Below are 24,756 nucleotides of genomic sequence, written 5' to 3' on the forward strand. Positions count from 1 at the left end.
AGGAAGGAAGGAAGGAAGGAAGGAAGGAAGGAAGGAAGGAAGGAAGGAAGGAGGAAGAAATGCATTGGGAGGAGGTGATAAGAGACAGCTTTGCTGAAATGACTGACTTTTTACCTGACTCTCTCATACATAATTTTGTATGTGTGTGTAAACAGGGCTCATATAGCCCAGAATGGTCTCAAATGCGTAGTCTATGTAGCCCAGGCTAGCTTCACACTCACTATGGGGATAGCCTTAAACTTTTGATCCTCCTGGACCTATTTATCACAGGAGAGTGCCACCATACCCATTTTATGCAGGGCTCGGAATCTGAACCCAGGGCTTTGTGCATGCCGGGCAAGCACTCTACCCACTGAGCCACATCTCCAGTCATAAGAAGGCTTTTAACTTTTCTTTTGAAGGAAAGAAGGGGTTTTGTGTGTAGAACAATGTGTGGGAAAATGTGCACATGTCCTGGGGTGAGAGCTTGGTGTGAGGGATTTGGTCATCCTTGGTGACCTTTCCAGTTCTTCTGGCCGAGATATTAAAGTCACTGAGAACCTCGGCGTAGCATCTTCGAAGTACGGGTGCCTCAGGAGACACAGGCATAACTGATAGTTTCACACATGCCCCTTATTGTTACACTTGAGACAGAGTGTCACTGTGTAGTCCCAGCCAGTGCTGAGATTGACGGGTGTACACAACCACACTGGACTGGGCTCCACTGACATTTCTCGTACTTTCTTTCCTCTCTGCTGACCTCAAAGATCTCCCTGGGCTTATTCTCCACCCCCCAAAAAGACTGAGCCCACCCCTCTAAGCTGCTGTTTCTGATGCATCCATGGTGTTCCCTCAACCTCCCACCAATGCCAGAAGAGTCAGCCCCGGGAATAGAAATGGGGTCCAAATTACTCATAGTGGGCTCCCTCTGCAGGTGGCACCCAAAGGCATGTCCCAGCTCATCACCATGGCCTGTGGCTCCTGCTCTAATGAGAATGCATTCAAGACCATCTTCATGTGGTACCGGGTAAGCATTGGGGCAGGAGCAGCCCCGCTCTGACTCCCCACCACCACAGTGTTCAACTTGGATATAATCTCGAGCAGAGGTTCTCAGCCTTCCTAATGGTGCTACCCTTTCACACAGCTCCTTGTGTTGTGCTGACCCCAACCATAAAATTATTTTTGTTGCTACTCCATAGCTGTAATTTTGCTACTGCTGTGAATCATAATGCAAATATCTATGTTTTCTGATGATTTTAGAGGACCCCTGTGAAGGGGTTGCTGCTCCAGAGAGCTTCGTTGGAGCTTTCCCAACACCCCAGTGCAATGCCGCACGAAAGGCTTAGATTCTGCTGTCAATGTCAATGGACTTATTAGGGTCGAGCCTCACAACACAGGCTTGGCCACCTGTTCTCAAGAAGCTAATGAAAGAGACAAATTAATAGTTAAAAGCAAAACCTGGGGATTTAAGACAAGCTCTGGTAACGCATGCCTTTAATCCCAGCACTTGGGAAGCAGAGACAAGGTGGATCTCTGTGAATTTGAGGCCAGCCTGATCTGGAGAGTGAGTTTCCAGGACAGACTCCAAAGCTACAGAGAAACCCTGTCGCCCAAAAAAAAAAAAAAAAAAAAAAAGGTGGGGGGAGGATTTGAAGAGGGACAAATAAAAGAGGTCTGATCACACTCCAAGTCTGTCTTCTAGGTCCAGACATGAGATTCAGGTTTAAGTAAAAGATTTCTATACCTAAGCAAACTAAGCAGTCCAGGACAGGGCGTGGTCCCACCCACCACTGTCAGCGCTAATCTCTTCTGTAAGGTACTGACAATTTGTTTTTTGGGGGTTTTTTTGGTTTTGGTTTGGTTTGGTTTGGTTTTTGGTTTTTTGAGACAGGGTTTCTCTGTAGCTTTGGAGCCTGTCCTGGAACTCCCTTTGTAGACCAGGCTGGCCTCGAACTCACAGAGATCTGCCTGCCTCTGCCTCCCAAGTGCTGGGATTACAGGCATGTGGTACTGATAATTTGTAAATGTTTCTTTCTCAAGGAGACAAATCCCCCCTCTAATTGCCCCTTGGGCTTTGGCACTTTTTACTCACAATGTGAGACCCCAGGAGAAATTTCAATTTCTTTGGGGTCCATTTTAATAGCCAGACAGCCAAATATCTTTATTCCTGCCCAGGAGGGTTACAGCCACGATTATTCCTGACGTAAACTGTCCCATTTCAACAACCCCTGGTTGCTGCTGATAAAATAGTAATAGATCATATAGCAATGCTTACATTTATTCCATTGCAAGTTCAATTAGTGTCATGTGTCTATCTAGACATGTCATGATGGATATTAAGTCAACACATGGGAACATACTCAAGTTGTCTGGATTAAGCATCACCTTGGTGGGAGTAGGAACACCCCTGTGACCCCAGCATGTCTCTGTTCTAATCTGTTCTCTTTTGGAAGAGCAAGGAACGAGGCCAGAGAGGTTTCTCAAAGGAGGAGCTGGAGTCCTGCATGGTTAACCAGGTAAGTGCAGAGCCCAAGAGGGGCTCAGTAAACCTGCTTACTCCCGAGCCTGACAACCTGAATCAGTACTGGAACCCCACAACACCACACACGCACACCATGTAATTATCTTGCAGGAGTAGCTGGGCCTACTCCCTCACTCATTTGGGGACCTACCCCAGCCACTAGGTGAATGTTCCCCATCCTTCTGACTTAGGAGTCCCCATGCTTTGCTACCTGGGTTTCATTTCTTAGTCCAAGGCTGAGTAGCGCTCTTCCTATTGGCCAATAGTCTCCCAGAACAACCTCCTGAATTTGACTGTCTACAGAAACCATGAATATGCTCGAGTATAGAACGCATGAATATGTTCGAGTATAGTGATTTCTCTTACTGTTTATTATAAAAATAAAACTTTGGGATAAATATTAAGGATAAAAACCTGAGATGACCACAAGCAACCACGACACTACCATGGTCCTCTTCCTGGCTCAAAAGTGCCCCACACACTGATAGTGACACTGGGATTTGTCTCTACTGCATGTACTGGCTTCTTTGGATCCTATCCTCTTTGGATGTATTCCTTGCTCAATCTAGATGTAGTAGGGAGGGCCTTGGACTTTCCACAGGGCGGGGTGCATTGCCCTCTCTTAGGATTGGAGGGTGTGGGGTGTGAGGAGAGTGGGAGGAGGGAAGGCAGTGGAAATTTGGATTGGTATTTTTTTTTTTTGGTTTTTTGAGACAGGGTTTCTCTGTGGTTTTGGAGCCTGTCCTGGAACTCCCTTTTTAGACCAGGCTGGTCTTGAACTCACAGAGATCCACCTGCCTCTGCCTCCCAAGTGCTGGGATTAAAGGCGTGCGCCACCACCGCCCAGCTTGGATTGGTATTTTTTTAAAGTAATTTTTAAAAAGGTGCTCCACAACCTCTTGGCCCTGCCTCTTCCTCTTCCAAGGGCCTTTCTTTCCCTTCTCCAAGGTTGGCCAGGGAACTCCATGATCTATTGCAGTTCAGTTCCCTGCTGAATATGAACCCTGTTTCTCCAGCCCACTCGCTACCCCTTTGGGCATCAGGCTACAGCACAGACAAAATTCCCATAACACTCAGCTCTAGAACAACCCAAACCATCAACACGAATGCCTTCACTAAATGTCCACTCCACTGGTGTTCATAGCAATTACAACAAAAAAAGGATAGACATTACCCAGTCTGTCCAAGCATGCAGAAAAATCAGCTAAATGTCGGGCTTCCCTATTCAGAACGCACACTAGAGATGGGGTTCATTCTCACTTGCAATCTGAGAGCAGCTTGGGCTAACAACATTTTTAGACTTCATTCCTCACTTTTAGTAGCTACATCGAAGTGTACCTAATGATGTGTATCTGTTGCGATTTTGTTCTGTTGTGTTTTGTAGCACAGCTCCATAAGACCCGGGCTGACCTGAAGGCTGTAGCCCTCAAATGTGCAGAGATCCTGCTGTATCTGCCTTCTGGGTACTGTAGGGTTATAGCCCTGTGCTACCAACCTAGCTTGGCCATCTGTTACCTTTACAATCAGGAGGCATACAGGAAATAGTAATGAGAGTGTTCTGGGATGTGTGGAAGGAGATCATGGAGCTTTTCTCAAGGAGAATGCTGCAGGGGCCTCTAACTTCCCAGAACCCAGGGCTAAGGCATCTGAGGTGTGGCAGCAACAGTTCTCCCCAAGGGAGCCAGAGCCTGTTCGGAGTCTCCCTCTGCATAGAGGGTAAAGTACACAGCTCTGGGGTTGGAGCGATGGCTCAGAGATCAAGAACACTCACATGGAACCCAGGTTCAACTCCCAGGACCTGCATGACAGCTCACAAACAACTGTGGCTATAGTCCCGGGTGATTTGATGTCTTCTTCTGACCTCCTTGATCCCAAGCATCCATGTGGTGCACAGACACACAGACAAAATACCCAAACGCATTAAATAAATCAATATTTTTAAGGTAAGTGAATAGGAACCACCTCCTCATCTGATTGGAGCTGGAAAGAGGCTAAAACTTATGCAGTGAGTTCTTGACTCTCTGGAACCCAAGTGGCAGCTGCCTGCCATGAGGAGAGAGAAAGATAGGATTCCCCCTCCCACTGGTGGCCCTGGCCAACCTCTCCAGACGCCTTGTCATTCCTGGTGCATTTTCAGTGAGAGCCACAGCTCAATTCCCAGCTCAGGTCAGCCTCACGGCGGAAGACTGTGGCGGCCAGGGCAGTCTGGAGCATGCGCAGAATGGAGGAGCAGAGAAACTAGAACCAGTCCCTCTGCTGGCAGCATCCAATCAGCAGAGGGACTGTGGCGCTCTCAGCCACTGGCTGCCACCAAGTAGAAAATGTCACCTGGGGCAGACCTTGTGGAAGAAGCCCAGACAATGATGTGAAACCTCTTTGTTTTAAATTTGTAACTTTTAAGTCTACTGAAGAAGAATAAAAACGAAACAGGCCTCTTGCAGGCTAGGTATGACTGCTAACGTCTAGTTTACGTTCCTGCCCCCCACACACACACACTCCGGGAAGGACCATAGCTCTGAGGGACACCTATCTTTGTCTGTGTCTATTGAGTAGCAGACAGTCCCCGGTGCTCACAGTGGTGACTTGTGCCTGCATTTTTTTTCATTCTAGAGTCCTGGATGCCCTGACTACAGCATCCTCTCCTTCATGGGCGCTTTCCACGGGAGGACTATGGGTAAGGAGGACTGAGTATGGCCCCAGACTTTGTGCTGCCTGTCACCATAGATGCTAACGAGCAGAGACAGGCTGGATCCTGAAGCTGCCTTAAACCTAGGAAACCATCAGTCTAAGAAGACAGAGGGTCAAAAGTGTGTGTGTGTGTGTCTGTGTGTGTGTCTGTGTGTGTGTCTGTGTGTGTGTCTGTGTGTGTGTGTCTGTGTGTGTATCTGTGTGTGTGTCTGTGTGTGTGTCTGTGTGTGTGTCTGTGTGTGTGTCTGTGTGTGTGTGTCTGTGTGTGTGTTTATACCTTCCCCCTCTATCTCCAGCCAGCATATTTACAGGGAGTATGAACAAAGGCATCGGTCGTTCTGAAGTTCAGTATTGTCCTCTGATCAGGGGTCAGCCTCCTCTCCCCATATCACCCCCTAAACTTTTTCCTCATGATTATCTCTCCCTGTGTGGCAGCGTTCATATTCCTCAAGTCTGCGGAGCCTCACAAGCTTTCCTAAGCAGCACCTAGGCCAAAGGTTAACTCAGAACAAGCAAACTGTTAGCAGTGTACACAATGGGCAGTGTGACCATGCAGGGCAGCTGCATGGCTCAGTGGGTGAAGGTGCAAACTTGTTGGCCTGCATTTGGTCCCCAGAACCTACATGGTGGATGGCACTCCCATTGGCTGTCATCCTCCTCCCACAGGCACACACTGGCACACGCACCCACCCAATAAATAAATAGATGTAATATTTTAATTTTGAAAAAAACAGGGGGCTGGAAAGATGGCTCAGTGGTTAAGAGCACTTTTGTTCTTGCAGAGGACCTGAGTTTAGTTCCCACTGACCACATGGCAGGTCATACTCTTCTGTGACTCCAGGTCCAGAGGATCTGATGATCTCCTCCAGCACACAGTCCACATACACACATACATGTATGCAAAACACTCATACATGTAGAATAAAATATTTTCATATTGTTTTGAAAAAAACACTGTGTACCTGTAGATTTTTTTCTATAATACAAAATGCAAATATACTCTTATAATATAGTATACAAAGGGGTAGAAAGACAGCTCAGAGGTTGTGAGTGCCGGCTTCTCTTCAGAGGACCTGGGTTTTGATTCCCAGCATCCATGTCAGGTGGCTCACAGTCACATGTCAGTTCAGCTCTAGGAGGTTCCATGTCCTTTCCTGGCCTCCTCAGACATTACATTCACATGACATACAGTCATACAAACACATACATACACATTAAAATAATAACAACATAGAATATTAAAATATCCCATCCATCCCTCCTGTAACAAACCAATTCCATTCAATTCCCTGCAGAGAGGGGATAATTGTGCCCACTTGCAAATATGGATATAAATCAGCAAAGAGAGTAACTTCCTGATGTCATTTAATAACAGCAGGATGCTGAACTGCCATCTCTCCTCTGCAGCAACTGGGTTTAACCTGGGACAGATCATAAAGCAAATGCACACACACCCTCCCCAAGGTTATACACACACGGGCTGAAGAGCTCATCGCGTCCTCTTTAAAGACATTATGCTACTGCCCCGAGCCAACCATCTGCTCTTCTGTTTTGGTGGGCTCAGGATGCTTAGCGACCACACACTCAAAAGCAATTCACAAGATTGACATCCCTTCCTTTGACTGGCCCATTGCTCCATTCCCACGGCTGAAGTACCCCCTGGAGGAGTTCGTGAAGGACAACCAGCAAGAGGAGGCCCGATGCCTAGAAGAGGTAACCTGGTTCCCCACAGCCTCCTTTCATCTCTGTTTCTCTCCGTATCCTGAGTCCAAGCCCAGAAGAGGACAGATGTAGGACATGGGTAGTGCCCCTCTGGTAGGGAGTAAGGATCAGAGACCTCATGCTTCAAGTGCTCCTCCTTAAGGGAAGAGACAAGAGGCATTGTTTTGCTACCTAGCATTTATCCCACTTCTGGTACCATTTTCTCCACCATTTCATTGGAGACAGATTTAAGTGACTTCAAAATAAGGGAGAGCTGGGCGGTGGTGGCCCACGCCTTTAATCCCAGCACTCGGGAGGCAGAGGCAGGCGGATCTCTGTGAGTTCGAGACCAGCCTGGTCTACAGAGCTAGTTCCAGGACAGGCTCCAAAACCATAGAGAAACCCTGTCTTGAAAAACCAAAAAAAAAAGGGGGGGGAGAATAGATTTATTTAAATAATATGGATGTCTTGCAGGAACAGGGCTCCGTGGGGCCAGTCTCCTTGTTAGCATTCTTTCTCTGAGTTCTAGAGCTTCCTTAAGTTTCATTGGAAGTCGTACTAGAAAAGAATGAGGACTTGTAATCCCTTGCCTCCACATCTCCATTTCCCCAGAAACAGCCGCCTTTGCCCTGTCTCATGTGGGAAATGGGAAAGTATAGGAAGCGTTTTCCTACTGGAGCAACAGTGGCTATATTCTCTATATTGGATTATTATTGCATTGAGGCTCAAATAACTCTGCTGGCTTTCCTCTTAAACGTGTCATCATTTTCAGTCAATATTTATCAGATACCTACCAGGTGCTAAGCAGAGTGCTGAGTGGTAGGTCTTTAGCAATAAATGAAAGAGACAAGACCATAGCTCAGGCTTGTAACATAGACAGCTATAGATTTCTTAGTTACCAGAGCCGTAAAAGCAAAAACAGACTGGGGGTGGAACATTAGGAAGTGTTTCCCAGCAGTCACAAAGTCCTGGGCACCACATCAGATCAGGTGTGGAGGTTTATGTCCATAATGCTAGCTCTTAGGAGGAGCTCAGAATGAGAAATTGAAGATTGTTTTCAGCTACATAGTGAATTCAAGGCCACCCTGGGACACATGAGACCCTGACTTAATAAATGAATAGAAACAGATGGAATTTATTTGAGCAGCATTCTCACATTCTAGCCCAGCTGTCCTGGGACTTACTGTTCAGCACAGGCTGGCTTCAAGACCAAGAGAAATACTGCTGCCTCAGCCTCGCTAGTATTGAAGCTCCAGAAGTGAGACATAGCATTTTATGAGACTTCTATATCAAAATATGGTCTCAACATGTAATTAATATTCATATTAAGCTCCTGGAACACTGTGTGTTAGGCATAAAAAAACTAAGTCATGGGCTTTGTTCTATTTTGTTTTTTAAATTTTGAATCCTAATTAAAACATAGTAAATATCACTGTGTTATTTGTTCATCATCTGTAATACCTGCTTCAGAACAAGTTGGGTACCTTCCTTACATCCCATCAGTTTGTTGGTGTCTTTACATCAGCTGTAGCAGTGAGAGAGTTAATAGTTCCTGCAGGACAGCCATTCCGGCATTTGCTTCAGTCCGTTGTATGACTCAGTACACTGTCACCCAACGAGGGATGTCTTAGCACCCTGGACCACCTTCTCAAGTCACTCTAAGCGTTCTTACCCGCACGGTCCCCCGCCCTACAACACGCCGCCACAGTGCTGCAGTCTGCTTTTATTTCAGATGGTTTCGCAGCAGCTTCTCAAATGAGGCTCTATCTTAGCCTGCCCACGATCCGTGCACACAAGCCGAAAGAGCACTAACAGCACAGCAGAAGTGACAATAGTGCCAGGCATTCCTTGAACTCACAGAGTTTTACCTGTCTCTGTATCCTGAGTACTGGGATTAAAGGTGCATACCGCCAAGCCAAGCACTACATAACAAATTTGAGGCCAGCCTAGGCAATATGTGTGCCCACTTACAGATCAAGAAAGAGAAGGTTCAGAAGACTGAATTGCTAGTCCCATAGGTGCTAGCTTCTGTCACAGCAAAATACATCCCACACAGAGTGTGGCTCCTAACAGGTCCACACTTGTGATGGGAGATGCCACAAACACACTTTCGATATGACTTCAAGGGGTCCCCAGAGCCCCCCAGTGCCCATCCATGGAATCTACTGTTCTGGGGCGTCTATGAACAGTACCTTTTCCCTTTCTGGGTCTAGGTGGAAGATCTAATTGTGAAATATCGGAAAAAGAAGAGAACAGTGGCTGGAATCATCATTGAGCCTATCCAGTCTGAGGGTGGAGACAATCATGCCTCAGACGACTTCTTCCGGAAACTGAGAGACATCGCCCGGAAGGTTAGAGTGCGTGGAAACAGCCAGACAGGACCACAACAGTTTCTGAGTTTGATTTTCAGAGCAAAAAGTTGGCTCCACTTCTGCCATGGGGCCATGAAAACTTACATGTGTGCAGAAACTGGCAGACCCTATCGAGGGCAGAGAAGGTGGATTGGTACTAGGGAGTATGGGCACAGGTTTACCTAGCTTGTATAGGGCCCTGTGTTTCATTTGAGGTGGGGGCAGGCTTGAGTTGGGAGGCATGGGTGATTCCTATTTAAAATAGCTTTGCTGAATCAGCCCCTGGGGCTGGAGTTGTAGTTCAGTGGTAAAGCATTTGTGTAGCATGCACAAGGTTCTGGGTTCAGTCCTCAGCACTGAAGAAAAATCAAAGTTTTATGGGACGTGATGGCTCAAGCCTACAATCCCAGCACTCAGAAGGCCCAGGCAGGAGGATTATCACAGGTTCAGGGCTACCCTTGGTTATGTAGTTTAAGACCAGACTGGGAACTACTGGGATTTTTGGTTTGGTATAGTTTTTTTTTGTTGTTGTTGGTGGTGGTTTTTTTTCCTTTTAATTAATGAATTTTACATATATATGGGTGTTTTGCTTGCATGTATGTTTGTGCAGCGTGTGTATGCACTGCCTGCAGAGTCCAGAAGAGGGCATCAGAGTCCCCTGAAACTGGAGTTAACAGACAGTTGTGAGCTGCCATGTGGATGCTGGGACTTGAACCATAGTTCTATGAAAGAGCAACCAGTGCTCTTAACCATGGAGCTATCACTCCAGCCCCCAAACTACTGTTTTATTCTGGTGTCTTAGTTAGCATTTCTACTGCCGCGACAAAACCACCATGATCGGGCTGGAGAGATGGCTCAGAGGTTAAGAGCATTGCCTGCTCTTCCAAAGGTCCTGAGTTCAATTCCCAGCAACCACATGGTGGCTCACAACCATCTATAATGACATCTGGTGCCCTCTTCTGGCCTGCAGGCATACACACAGACAGAATATTGTATACATAATAAATAAATATTTTTAAAAAAAAAAACACCATGATCAAAGAGCAAGTTGGGGAGGAAAGGGTTTATTTGGCTTAAGCTTCCATATTCCTTACAGCTCATCACCGAAGAAAGTCCAGGCAGGAACTCACACAGGGCAGGAGCCTGGAGGCAGGAACTGATGTAGAAGCCATGGAGGGGTACTGCTTACTGGCTTGCTTCCCCTGGCTTTCTCAGTCTACTTTCTTATAGAACCCAGAACCGCCTGCCCAGGGTTGGTTCCACCCACAATGAGTCTGGCCCTCCCCCATCAATCACTAACTAAGAAAATGCCCTATAGTCAGATCTTATGAAGACATGTTCTCAATTAAGGTTCCCTCCTTTCAGATAACTCTAGTTTGTTTGACATAAGACTAGCCAGCAAATCGGGACTTGTCCAGTGAAGCGATCCCTAAGATGGCTGCAGCCTCCTGCTTCCTGTTTCTGGAATTTGCCTTGTTTTTCAGTCCACTGTGTCATAGTCAGCAGCATAAAGGGAGCAGGATCAGCATCAAGACTTTAGTCCAATGGATTGGGTGTTAGCTTTTGTCGCTGCAGCCAAATTCCTTGATTTAAACAGTGTAAGCCCCCAGAGAAAAGCCTGACTTTGCTCCATTCCAGAGGGTTCAGGCCATAGTCATCGGCCCTGCGTGCTTAGCAGAAACCTTGGCAGCAGAAACATGTGACAGAGGAGAACTATTTGATCGTAGCTGACAGGAAGCATAGAAGGAGACAGGAAATGACCAGGAGATTCTCTAACCCCACAAAGACCAATTTCCTCCACTTCTGAAGTTTCCACGACATCCTAGTAGCGCCCTGGAAGGAGACCAAACGCTCAACATAGGAGCCTGTGGGGGAGTTTATGTTGTCTTCAGATGCAGTCAAGCCCAGGACAGCAGCCGCATGCCACAGAGCCCTGAGATGGTGTTCTGATTTTGTTCCACTGGGGCAGTTCTAGGGCATGTTCAGATGCAGCTCGGATCCAGGCTGTTTGTTTTGCTCTGCAGAGCTGGGGAATGGGGCTTGGCTTTGCCCTTTAGGGCACAAGGGTGAGGCACACAGCTGGGCTCCAGCTCGGGTGGGGAAGTCCCCAGAGGCTTACACGTTTGTCTCTCCCTGCCCTGTTCTCCGAGCAGCATGGCTGTGCCTTCTTGGTGGATGAAGTTCAGACTGGAGGGGGCTGCACGGGCAAGTTCTGGGCTCACGAGCACTGGGGCTTGGATGACCCGGCTGATGTAATGTCCTTTAGCAAGAAGATGATGACAGGGGGCTTCTTCCACAAGGAGGAGTTCCGGCCAAGTGCTGTGAGTATCCTGGCTTACTGTGCTCGTTCAGAGCAAATGGTTGCTGCAATACATACCTAAGGGACCAGGGGGTCTCCTGGGTGGCACATGTAATAATGACGTCAGTAGCTGCTGCTGTGTAATGGCCACTTTGTGCCTGTCTGTTTCTGGTGGTCCCTTAATCCACACAATACTCTAACCATGGAGCCTTGAATTCTCTTTGTAATGCTTCACTGATGGCCGGCCAGGCACAGAAGCCAAGTGTGCCTTTGCCATAGTTACTTTTCTCATTGCTATGACCCCATACCTGACAGGAACATCTTAAGAAGAATTAGGGCTTACAATCTGAAGGGATGTAATCCATCATGACCAGAGGCTTGGTGACAAGAGCAGGAGACAAATGGTCACACTGGATCTGTAGTCAGGAAACAGCGGAAGTGGCATTGGACAATAAAACCATGAGGTGGATCCCCAGTGCCCACTTCCTCCAGCAAGGATCCATTCCAAAACACTACCACAGCTGAGGAGTAAGTTTTCAAACACATGAGCCTGTAAAAGACACTTTTACATTTAAATCACAGCACCCTCCAAGGTGTGAGCCTGTTAGTGAATAGTCAGGAGTCTCACAGAGGCTGTCTGTTAGCCGTGCACATACACTACAAATTTTTAAGTGTGCATACAAATGCATGCACACACACACACACACACACACACACACACACGTTTTAGTTGTCGTGTCTGTGCATGCTACTGCCAGCAGAGGCCAGCAGAGAGCTTCAGAACCCTGGAGCTGGAGTTACAGGTGCTTGCTTGTGAGCCACCCAGTATAGGTGCCAAGTAGGGAACTCTGGTCCTCTGCAGAAGCAACAAATGCTTGTAAGTGCTGAGCCATCTCTTCAGCCTAGTTCTTTGATTTCTAACATGTGACTTAAACCTGGTCACACAGCCAATCCACACTGTAAGAGAGATGGGAAGTTTTTAGTTGGCAACATTGCCACTGTAAGAACTCATGGATAGGAAAAGTAGATGATGTCCGAGAGTCAGCAGACCACGGTGCAATCCCAGGGCCCCCATTGATGACCCACACTTGCTAAGGCTAGGATCTTCTAACCTACCTGTACCTCGACTTCCTGCTGTATAAAATGAAGATGGTTGTGTGCACAGCTGTACACCACAGAGCAAGGTTTCGGCCAACAGTAGGGTGCACATTATCACAGTGCTCCCTCGAGATTGAATTGTCTCTGACATTATAACGACATTTTAATTTGTCTCAGAACGTTTGCATGGTGTTAAAATCACTGAACAATGCATTTCTCAGAGCATCCCCTTTGTGAGGTGATATACCACTGCAGTTAAGAAACTTGGCTTTTCTGGGCCCGAGAGACTTCCCAGGGGATGTGACCGCCGGGTCTCTCTCAATAGCGCCAACCTTGAGATGTTTGTTGGTTCAGTTTTCTTTCCTCTCTGGGGATGGAAAGGTGTAAGGTGCCAGGAGCTGCTTCCGTCAGTGAGTTGATTGCCGTGCAAGCATGGGGACATGAGTTTGAGCCCCAACACCTGTGTGAAGAGCCAGGCATGGTAGTGCATACTTGTAATCCCAGCATAGCTGGGAAGGCAGAAGCAGGAAGCTTCCTGGGACTTGCTGGTTAGCTGGCCTGCCAAATCGATAAGCTTTAGCTTTAGGGAAAGACAGTTCCTGAGGAACAACATCGTTCCTCAGCTAGATTGACCCTAGGTGGATGACAGTTGACCTGGCTTGAGCCACCTTGCACCGAACCCCACCCCCTTTTGTGTATGTGGGGGGGGCACATGTGTGTTCATGTGAGCACACATGCACATTTGTGTACGTGTATGCAGAGGCATATACAATTTTTTAAATTTTTTTTGCATGGGGAAGGAGGGAGGGGAGGGTTGGAAACTTCAAGAAAAATCGATCATTCATTGAATTCCTCCAATGGCAGTGACCGCTCAGCTAAAGGCTGACACGCGACTGGGTTTCTCTCCTGGACAGTGAGGACCCTATGTGGAGACCTGCATGGAGTTATGTCTGAACAGGCAGAGTAAAAGGGGTGGAATCAAAGAGAGGCAGGAAAAGGTGTGCCCAGGGGCAGGGGACCCTTTGAAGTGTTCTGCTATGAGAGCCCTTCCCATCGACCCCTCTCGTTCTAGCCGTACCGGATCTTCAACACCTGGCTGGGAGACCCGTCCAAGAACTTGTTGCTGGCTGAGGTCATTAATATCATCAAGCGGGAGGACCTGCTCAGCAATGTGGCACATGCTGGGAAGACCCTGCTCACAGGGCTGCTGGATCTCCAGGTACCTGGCTCAGCCCTGGCACTGCTTGCTGGCCTGCAGTTCTCAGCTAGCTTTGCTGTGTTCAGGTTCCCCGGCCTTGGCGTGGGCAAAACCAGGTCGCTCCATCCTTCCATGCCAACCCCGTTCCTCGTCCCTCATTATCTCTTGACACTAAATTCAAACATTCCTTCTAGAAGACTCCTCCTGTAACACTCTTATAGCCATGATTCCCTCCTCTGAACAGCCCAGTGGGTTTGTTGCAAGCCTCATGTGTAGTTTTTTTATTATATTGAAACAAGGTATCGTGTAACCCAGGCTGGCCTTGAATGTGATATGGATCAAGGATGACTTTGAATTCCCTATCTTCCTGCCTCTACCTCCAAGTCCTGGGATTACAGATGTGTGGCTGACAGCTGTAATTTTAAGTATCTTAAAAGCCAGCTGAAAAGCAAAATGGAATAGGTAAAGTTATTTTTAATGATATGTTTTACTTAACCTATCTGATGTCCAAAATACTACTATTTCAACAAGTCATCAATAAAGAAAATAAGTAATGGCCAGGTGGTGGTGGCGCATGCCTTTAATCCCAGTACTTGGGAGGCAGAGGCAGGTGGATCTCAGTGAGTTGGAGGCCAGCCTGGGCTACAAAGTGAGTTCCAGGACAGCCAGGACTATTACACAGAGAAACCCTGTCTCAAAAAAAAAAAAAAAAACAAATAAACAAGCAAAAGGGAGGAAGTGAGGGAAAATAAGTAATATGCCATGCCTGTATCACATTCCAATCATCTCAGTACTGAAGCGACAGAGAGAAAGGAAGGTCCTTGTAAAGTGAAAACCAGCCTCGTCCACATAGCAAGTTCTAGGTCAGCAAGGGTTGTAGACTGAGCCTCTCTCACAACAAGAGGGCTAGGGAGGTGGTTCAGATTCCCAGCACCCACATAAAAGCTGTGTGGGAGTGTCAGCACTAGCGGGTCCCCCGGTAACAAGCTTTGACATGGTTTGTCTTCCTCCTGCAGGCCCGGTACCCCCAGTTCATCAGCAGAGCGAGAGGACGAGGCACCTTCTGTTCCTTCGACACTCCAGACGAATCCGTACGGAATAAACTCATTCTAACGGCCAGAAACAAAGGTAAGGGGGTGGGAGGGGACACTGAACTTAGCTATCTCATCAGTCTCTTGCTCTACTGAGTGGGTGCCGAGCTTTGCTAGGTACAGGGTGGGGAAAGTGGAGGCGCGTGGGATAAAGAGATTAGGTGCCTTTCTCGAAAGTTACTGGTGGGATTCATGCCTTCTTCTCATCTGGCTTTATTTCTTCTTCTTCCTGTGTTTTGAGGCAGCGTGTGGTGTATCCCAGGTTTGCTACGAACTTGCTATGTAGCTAATTGAGGATGACTTTTTGTTTATTTGTTTTTTAAGACAAGGTTTCTCTGTAGCTTTGGAGCCTATCCTGGAACTAGCTTTTGTAGACCTCGAACTCACAGAGATCCACCTGCCTCCGCCTCCCAAATGCTGGGATTAAAGGCGTGCGCCACCACTGCACGGCTGAGTTTTGAACACCCAATCCTACTGCCTCTCCTTCTCCAGTGCTGGCATTACAGGCATATACTACCACACCTAGCTTGTTCAGTGCTGAGGATCGAACCTACTGCCTCATATAGGATAGCCAAGCCCTACTGGGCTATACCCTGCCAGCCCATGAAAGATTGCTTCACCCACTCCTGCGATGCATGCAACCACTGAGAAGGCAAACTAAACTAACGGTGGGACCAGGCACAGCAAAGGCCAAGTCCTTCCTCCAGGAACCATGGTTGCTCAGAAGCAAACACCTTTTTTGTACCACTTAGCTAGTCTACCACTAGCTTGCCCACCACCATTTTTCCTTTTAAAGAATTTTTTATTATGTCTGTGATATGTGTATGTATGAGTCCAAGGGCCACAGTCACTTGTGGAAGTCAGAAGACAAAACTTCATGGGGTCAATTCTCTCCTACATTTATGTGGGTTCCGGGGATTGGACTCAGGCCATTCGGCTTGCATGGACCACCTCACTCCTCACCCCCATCACTCCTGCCGCCTTTTAATTGGCCAGAGTGACCTTGGACTCACCCTGTAGCTCAGACTCGCTTTGGACTTCCGATCCTCCTTCAAAAGCCTCCTGAGCAGCTGGTGTTATGGACATGTTCCCCTAAGTCTAGCTTTTAACTTTTTATTTATATTTTGAGATAGGGTCTTGTTGTATAGCCTAGGCCTAGATCTTGGAATTCTTCTGCTTCCATCTCTCAAGTGCTGGGATTACAGGCATGTGACACCATGCCTGCCTTAGCTCCCTTTCTAAAATATGAAAAATGGTTCCAAAGAAAAAAAGAAAGCCAGGCAAGTATGTCCAGGACACAAGGCAAAATCCCTTTTTGGAAACCGGCAGGTCCACGTGTTCGGTAAGGGCCTGGCCCTTCTGCACATGCTTCTGTAATGTAGTCACTTACCATGAGTTCCTGGGAAGAAAGAACTTCTGCCTTGAGATTTCTCTACTGTCTAACCCAGTAGGGGGAGGAGAAGAGCTGACATTTAAAGTTAGGGAAGGCTGGGCCTAGCAGCACACACCTTTAACCCCAGGCAGGCAGAGCTCTGTGAATTCAAGGCCAGCCTGGTCTACTTAGCAAGTTCTAGGCCAGCCAGGGTTACACAGTGAGACCTTGTTTCAAAAAAAGAAAGAAAACCAACAAATAAAATTGAAAATCAGGAGGGAAGGAGAGAAGAGAGTAGAAGGGGAGAAAGGAGGCCTGAATAGGAGGATGGGGGCCTGCAGGAAAGAGCAATGGGGGGCAGATGACAGCAACTGCTGACCCCCAAGTCACCCACACCTAACCTAACCCTGCTCTTCTTCCAGGTGTGGTACTGGGGGGCTGTGGTGACAAGTCCATCCGTTTCCGTCCCACGCTGGTCTTCAGGGATCACCACGCTCACCTGTTCCTGAACATCTTCAGTGACATCTTAGCAGACTTCAAGTAAAGAAGCCGTTCCCGTGACATTCAGAGAAAGCCTGGTCAGCGGTGTCAACCTGATTAGTTTGCCTAATTCATATTTTCACTTCCAAGTTTATCAGAGGCAAATGCATTAACTGAGGGGTCATTTGTGGGGCAGGCTCATCACTCAGTGGTTGTGGAGGAAGAGCGGGTCAGGAGGACGTGGGTTTGAGTTTCCTCCCTGCAGGACTCGTGGTGCCAATTGGTTAAAGCCCTTAAGTTCTGTGTAAGCTTGGACACTGTCTTAGGAAAGGCCATGAGGCCATATTTCTGCCAACCCTGGACCAACCAGTTTCCTAGAAGCCACTCAACGCCATTATAGCTGCTCTGAGGGGGGCGGGCAGGATCCTTGGGTCTCTGTCCATCTCAAGTGCCCTGTTCTGGGATTGGAGATGCTGATGTCCTCTTGTCCTCCATGAACCAAATCTCCTTGCTTCTCACCAAATCCCTAGCTCCATGCCCCACTCATGTCTTAGTGAGGGTCTGGATGGCTCTCAGGAAGATGACAGGTAGGGAGATAAGGAGTGTGTTTGAGGGAGAGGAGGGGGTTCTGGTATCCTAGACACCAAGATACACTCAGCCCTGTGCTCTTGGTGATGTCCCTGGCCTGCGAATTCTGTCCCTGACTGACCTGTGCTCCTGGAGGATCTCTGAGTGGCATCTGTGGTAGTTCTTAGGTGACATTCTCCACCCTGAGTCAGTCTTGACCCGAGCACCCAGGGGACACATGGGAGCTGCAGTTGCCTCTGGAGCCTGAACGGAGGAACACGAGCAGCATAGCCACAGGGCCTCTGACCTGTGACCCCTCATTCTGGGACCTTCATAGTCTAGCTCTCACTCATCCACCCTCCCGCGTCTCCAGAGCAGGGCTCTTCCATCCCAGGAGACCACTGCTAGACTTCTTGCTAAAGGCTATGTGTTCATTATAAAGGCATAAGACAACACACGTGGAAAAGCAGCTTGCTGGTTCATGATGGTGTCCTTGGACTTGCCCTTCCCCACAACCCCACCCCACGCCACCCCACTGAGAGCCTGGGCCTTTTCTGAACTGGGAGCTTACATTACCCTCAGCCAGCAGCCAATGCTTATGCAGGCTTCAGCATCTCAGCTGGAGGCATGGTGTTCTTAGAGCTGACTTGACCTGAGAGGCTCCTGAGAAGAGCCCCTCATCCTTTGAGAGGCAGCAGTTAACAGATAGACTGAAGGGGGCTGATTTGTCTACTCCCAAAATCTGCTTTGCATCCTGGAGACCTTGTTGAGTATCTGGAGAGACGGGTATGCCGGGCTTCCCAGTTCAGCCCTTTGCTCTTGAATCATCCAAAGATCTGGCTTCCATGCGTCCTTAGGCATAGTCATCAATGCACTTGCCTTGAGGATGAAAGGCATTGACATGCTTAATAGAGACAGCCGATCCATGAGTCCCAGGTCGCCTCACAACCCTGCAGTCTGAGACTCAGCCATCCCTTTCCATAGCCGTGTTTAAGATCATTTCCACAACCATATAAGTGATGGGGTTTGCCTCCCTCCCTCCCTGTAAGATTTCATCCACCAGCATGTTTATTTCCACATCAATGATTTATTCATTCATCTAACTTTCATGAAACACTGTGCTGTCCCAGGCCCTGTGCTAAACACCAGGAATACAAACATGAGATAAAGCCCCTGCTCCCAGGGGACTCCTACTGTCCTGGGAACCACAGACCCTTTAATGCTGAAGTCAGAGTTGCATGTGTGCTCTAGCAAGGCTTGCTGAATATTAGTAAGTCCAAGGAACCTTTAAGGAGAAAGGGGTGTCTGATCAGAATTCTCCAGAATGAAAAGCTAGTCAAGCACAAACAAGGAAGAGTAAGGAAAGGAGAAAGCTTGTGTAGAGGGCACGTTTGTTCACAGCCTCGGCCCTTTCCCCGGGGAACCAGGTCACCCATTGGTTCAAGCATGCTTCCTCCTGAGAGCCATAGCAGCACACGCAATGCTCAATCAGGTCCTTGGCGTTCAAGGGTCTTAAGCTAGGACACAAGCAGAAATCACTCTCTTTAGCGGAGGGAGTTGCTGATGTTTTACTTTGTTCCACAGGGTGTGCTGACAGAAAAATGGAATCATCTCTAGAAAGTCATATCCAGATGTGTTGTTTGCCCCTTGCCTGGGGACGGTTCTTCTCATTTTAAACAAACAAACAAAATTTATGCCATTCATCCCAAGTTCTTGACTTGGGCACAGTATTTTCCTGAGATGTCATCTTTGGAGGTTAACTGAAAGAGTCCCAAGGAAAAGGATTTCCACAAAACTCAAGATGGTTAAAAACTTAGAAAAGGCTAGTGAAAATGCAGGAAGCCTGGTGGGCAGAGCCCAGAGAGGCGCCTGTGAGCAGGTCTGGATGCAGACCCATCATGCATTAGTTTAGTAGAGTTTAGTAAACGTCTCTAGCCTGTTGTGTCAATTTTGCAGAAAACAAGGCCCAGTACTAGCGAGTCTTAGAAGTCCTCCCTTTTTATTATAAATGGGTGTTTTGTTTTGTTTTTATAATTTTTACTGATGCTCAGTAACCATGCAAAATTGTGCACATTAATGTACTAATTACTAGATCTGTACTTATCTATACACAATATATCAGCTCCCTGTAGAAAACCACAGCTAGCGAGCATCGCAGACTCACGAAGACCAAGTGATCTTGTTTACAGCAATTGTTCAACAGTGCCAATAAGTGACGAGGGAACTAATGTGTCACGGTGAAACTGGTGACCATGTGCACAACTCCACGAACTAAATCTGTTTCCTGTGTTAACCGGTATTCTTAAATTAAAATGTTTATAATGGAAACACAGAGTGTATGTGGGCTTTTTCCGGGGCTCGCATTGCCCCAGATGTCACAATGGCCGATTAAGTAAGGATTCCGTCCCAGTCAATCCTGGCGAACCTGTCAACTTGCTGGTTGCTGGTGTAGAAGCGTGGGGGACACACACAGCTGCATCGCACAAAAGCTGTGTGCTCAAAATCCCACGGCAGTCTCCTCTCCCTGAGCAAGGGTTTCTGTAATCTCTGGACGACACTGTGAGTCGTGTGGGCTTCTCTATTCCTTGTTTTCCTCCTGTGACCCAGGCAGGGTCTGACCAGCAGCTTGAAGAGAATGGCTCTGTTTTAGTTTGAAGTTTAAAAACCGATATCGTCCATCTGAGTTTAGAAGGCGTGGTCACAGGAGGGCGAGGCACCTGGTCACTTTGCTTCATCAGCCAGGAAACAAAGAGCAGATACAAATGGACCAAAGCCAGAAAACCTCAGGCCACCCCAAAGACCCACTTCCTCCTAAAGATTCCACAGCTCTCGGAAACAGTGCCACCAGCTGAGAACCAAGTGTTCAAACACCAAGCATGGAGTGGGGGGGGGGGGTGAGAGTCTCACTTTCATAAACCTCCGACACAGTGAGTTTCCTGGGCCCCCAAGCCTCCCTGTCTGCAAAGGGGCTGTTTCAATCCAGCCAGAACTGATACCTGACACCTGGGCTCAGGCAGGCAGAAGTCAAGCCCTGAGTTTGATCTTCAGGACTCTGCAGTCACTGAGCAAAGGACAGAAGAGAGCAGGATGATGTCTCTGAAGTTGGTATCGCTAGGTCACAGGGAGGTGAGGTGAGGTGACATGGGAAATCAGACAAAGAGGCAGCCCAACTCGCATCCTTGAAGGCCTTCTGCACCACGTTGAGGGGCAGGATTCCATGAGGGCAAGGAGCTGCTGAGGGTTTGGGACAGTAGAATCACCCAAGATGCATTTTAAAAAGCTCCTTAGTGAGTTGGGATTGGAGAAATGGCTCGACAGTTAAGAGTGTTTGCTGCTTTTGCAGAGGACCCAAGTTCAATTCCTAGCACCCACCTTGGGCAGCTCATAACCACCTGTAACTCCACTGACAAGGCGCCTGATGCCCTTTTCTGGTCTCCATGGGTGCCTACACTCACATGTACACACCCACATTTAGATGCACATATATACACATCATTTCAAATAAAATAACTCTTTAGAAAGAATTCCTGGGGTTGGAGCAATGGCTCAGAGGTTAAGAGCACTTGATGCTCTTGCAGAGGATCCAGGTTGAGTTCCCAGCATGCACGTGGCAGCTGTAACTGCCTCCAAGCACACCAGGCATGCACACAGTGCACAGACATACATCGGGTAAGACACACACATAAAACATACCAATCTCCTTTTTAATTCCTGAGTGCATGAAAAACAGAAGTACTGGCAGAGCCATTAGTGACCAATGGTGTCACAATAGCCTTTGGCCTACACGTGGCATCCAGCACACCAGAGAAGCAATAGGGTCCGAAGGCAGCAACGTATTTGTTTATTTGCTCACTTATTTATTTTTGAGACAGCGTCTCACTAGGTAGTCCTGCCTGGCCTGTAACTGATTAGGTAGACCAGGCTGCCCTCGAGCTCACATTCACCTGCCTCTGCCTCCCAAACACTAAGACTAAAGGCATATGCCACCACACCTGGCCCAGAGGGAAACTGTTACCTTAATATTTAACTTTTTCGTTTTTATTTTTTTATGTGTATGGCTCTTTACCCTGCATATAAGTCTGTGTGGCACTTTCCTACAGTGCCCGCAGAGGCCAGAAGAAGGTGCCCTGTCCCTCATAACTAGAGTTACAGACTGTTGAGAGTCATCGTGTGGGTGCTGGAAACAGCCTGGGTCCTCTGGAAGAGCAGCCTGCTCTGAACTGCTGAACCATCTCTCCAGCCCCTGTTTACCTTTCCCTGGGCAAAATTTCCCGGACTGTCTGAAAGTAGAGGCATTGGACTCTGAGCTGAGCAAAAGCAAACAACTGAGCATCCGCTCATTTATCTCTGCTCCTGGTGGTGGGGGTGACGTCATCAGCTGCTTCAAGTCCCAACAGCGATGATTTCTTACCTGGAATTGGAAGCAAAACAAACCCCTTCTCCCCTAAACTGATCCTGTCAGGGCCATTTTGTCACAGCAACAGAAATGAAGCTAGAACACTGAAGCTTTCTGAAAAATCATCGAAGTCGGATGTGGTGGCTCACACGTGGAATCTCAATGAGTCAGGAGGCGAGTCAGAGGCTAGCCTGAGCTACATAGCAAGGTCTCATCTTAAAGCCAAGATTAAGGGACGTTGGTTAAGAGTATGCGCTGCTCTTCCAGAGGATCTGAGTAGGGATTCCAACACCCACACAGGGTGTCTTATAACCACCTAAAACTCCAGCTCCAGGGGATCTGATGCTCTTTTGACTCACATGTACATCCCCACACATGCATACACAGTTAAAAACAAAATCCTCTTTGAAATTAAATGTAAATATGAAGTCATGTACTAATTTCCTGTCAGGCAGCCGGCATCTGGTAGTGATTCCTCAGTGATACTCTTTGCTGGGCTTGGAAGTACAGTCCTATGAGCCAGCACTTGGGAGGCAGAGGCAGGGGGATCACCTCAAGTTTGAGAGCATCTTGACCTACAGTGCAAGTTCTAGGCCAACCGTGGCTCTATAGGGAGAACCTGTCTCTAGAAACTGAAAGCAGCAATAATAAAACAAAACATTACTTCTGTGACAAGGCACGTGTCTCATAAGGTCAACACCACCACTTATTTCGGTAAAAGCCACGTTCCCACAAATAAACACTGTCTGTTTCCCAATGCAGGGCCAGGCCTGGCTGATGCTGGTGTATTTCAACCATTGATCAGTAAAACCAATGATTTGTCTTTGGTGCAGGCACAAACAAGAACAGATGGTGTCAGGCCTGCCTGGTTAAGTCTAATCAGACAAGATTTTACAGTTGAATGCTGCAGGACCAAAACAAGGCCATAAAACATGCACTCTTCCTGAGGCTCAGAGAGACCCTGTTGCTTTTCATTAAAGAAATCGGGGCTCCTGCAGCCCTAAGACAGCAATGAAATGAAAGCTCCAGGCAGGTTGTTGGGGTGTCCTCCCAAAGCAGCTAAACCCACAAATTATATTCTGGGAAGGGCATTAGATGCAGTGGTTTGATGATGGCCTGGGATGGGGGATAAACACCTGCTGAAGGACAAATTCCACTCGCTTTGGGAAGACAGAAAGGACAACAGCAAGGGGCTGAGCCATGCAGCTGCCTTATGAGAGAAGCAGGAACTTTGTCAGTCACAGCAGACCTGTCAGCTGAACAGAACCCGACAAGCCACAGACCACCCTGTCCCCGAGCACAGACCATGTAGAGTCATAGTGTGTGGCAGGAGTGCCAAGCCCACACAGTTCTTAGCTAACGGGAAGGAAAGCCATGCCATGAGAACAAACAGGACACCATCCCAGATGCTTTCCAACAGCTGTGCTTCTGATGTGCACCCGGTATGAGCCCAGATGGAAGCACGTAGTTTGCGAGCTTTCCTCCGCCTAGAAAACCATGCTGGGGAGATGGTTCAGTCAGTAAAATGCTTGCCAAACAAGCACAAGGATCTGAGTTTGAATCCCCAATACACACCCACATAAAAGCTAGGTAGAGTGGCATGTACCTGTAATCTCTTCAGGAGGGTGGGGGAGGGGAACAGGAAGGTCCCTGGGGCTCAATGGCCAGCTAGCCTGGCTTAATTGGTGAACAATCAATCCTCTCTAACTCAAAGATTAAGGTGATCACAAGTGGAATGTTGGTGTTGCATGCTTATAATTCCAGCACTTGGAAGACAGAAGAATCCGAAGTTCGGGTCATTTTTGACTACATAATACATTCTAGGCCAGCCTGGGCTATATAAAACGCCATCTCAAAAAATCATCCTCAACAAAAAAAGAAAAAGGGGTAGCCATCCTGTGAGAGTAGGTGGCCCTTGATGGGGACACAAGGGGAGCCTGAGCCATCACTCAGGTACTGTGCACACACCTGACACTCAGCAGCATGTCACCAGTCCTGCAGAATCAGCCCGTGTCAGATCCCGAGATAAGCTCCATTTGCTATGTTTTATTTTACTGTGTAATATTCCTTTACACTGTGTGTGTATATGTCAATGTGACTGGTTTAATAAAAAAACAAAAGCAAAAAAACTAAATGACCAGCAGCGAGGCAGGATTTTCGGGATGGAAAGAATGCTGGAAAGGACGGAGTTCTCAGGAGTTGGGAGCAAGAGGCAGAAGAAGCAGGAAACGAACATGCCACACAGAGACAAGGTGCCGAGCCACGTGGTAGAACACAGATAGAAATATGGGTTAGTCTAAGTTGTAAGAGCTAGCTAAAACCAAGCCTAAGTTATCGGCCAAGCACTTATCATTAAGTCTCTGTGTGATTATTTGGGAATTGGCTGGCAGGAGAGAAGTCTGCCTACATTTTGTTACTCTGAGACAGGGTCTCATGTAGCCCAGGCTATCCTCAGAGGAGATTGGCCTATCTCGGGCCTAGAAGTGCTGAGATAAGAGGAGTGCACTAGCCTCACCAAAACATTTTTACTTAATCTTTTTTTACTACAGTTTTATATATTTAATTTGGTGAATGTCAATGGGTGTGAGTGTGTGTTTGCCACAGAGGAGAAGCTGTGGGAATCGGGCCTTTGGGACTGAATGCTGGCTGTCAGGCTTGGCATCAAGCTCCTTTACCTGCAGAGCCCTCTCACCCACCCTTTATTTAATCTTTTAACTCTTTCAGTCAATAGAAGCTCAGGTGCCACCAGCATCTTGTATAGGCACTTAAGCCAGGTGGTGGTGGTGCAGGCCTTTAATCCCAGCCCTTGGGAGGCAGAGGCAGGGGATCTCTGGGAGTTTGAGGTTCCACACCCAATCTTACACTAGGTCCCACACCCAATCCTACACTAGGTCCAACACCCAATCCTATACTAGGTCCCACACCCAATCCTACACTAGGTCCAACACCCAATTCTACACTAGGTCCAACACCCAATCCTACACTAGGTCCAACACCCAATTCTACACTAGGTCC

The 24,756-nt window shown here is 47.8% G+C and overlaps 1 protein-coding gene across 2 annotated transcripts in view; it reads left to right on the forward strand.

Annotated features, from left to right (window-relative positions):
* Positions 1–19,673, forward strand: part of Abat (4-aminobutyrate aminotransferase) — a 90,392-nt gene extending 70,719 nt beyond the window's left edge. For both annotated transcript variants that reach the window (XM_026780776.1, XM_005349285.2), the window contains 9 exons: positions 914–1,006; positions 2,433–2,495; positions 5,111–5,174; positions 6,753–6,901; positions 9,103–9,240; positions 11,394–11,561; positions 13,710–13,856; positions 14,852–14,963; positions 16,721–19,673. In XM_026780776.1, the coding sequence (XP_026636577.1) occupies positions 914–1,006; positions 2,433–2,495; positions 5,111–5,174; positions 6,753–6,901; positions 9,103–9,240; positions 11,394–11,561; positions 13,710–13,856; positions 14,852–14,963; positions 16,721–16,842 (1,056 nt within the window). In that variant the 3' untranslated portion in view covers positions 16,843–19,673. The remainder of the gene's footprint in view (positions 1–913; positions 1,007–2,432; positions 2,496–5,110; positions 5,175–6,752; positions 6,902–9,102; positions 9,241–11,393; positions 11,562–13,709; positions 13,857–14,851; positions 14,964–16,720) is intronic.
* The last annotated feature ends 5,083 nt before the right edge of the window (positions 19,674–24,756 follow it).

Source organism: Microtus ochrogaster, chromosome 7, assembly GCF_000317375.1.
Source record: "Microtus ochrogaster isolate Prairie Vole_2 chromosome 7, MicOch1.0, whole genome shotgun sequence".
Classification (NCBI taxonomy): Eukaryota; Metazoa; Chordata; class Mammalia; order Rodentia; family Cricetidae; genus Microtus; species Microtus ochrogaster.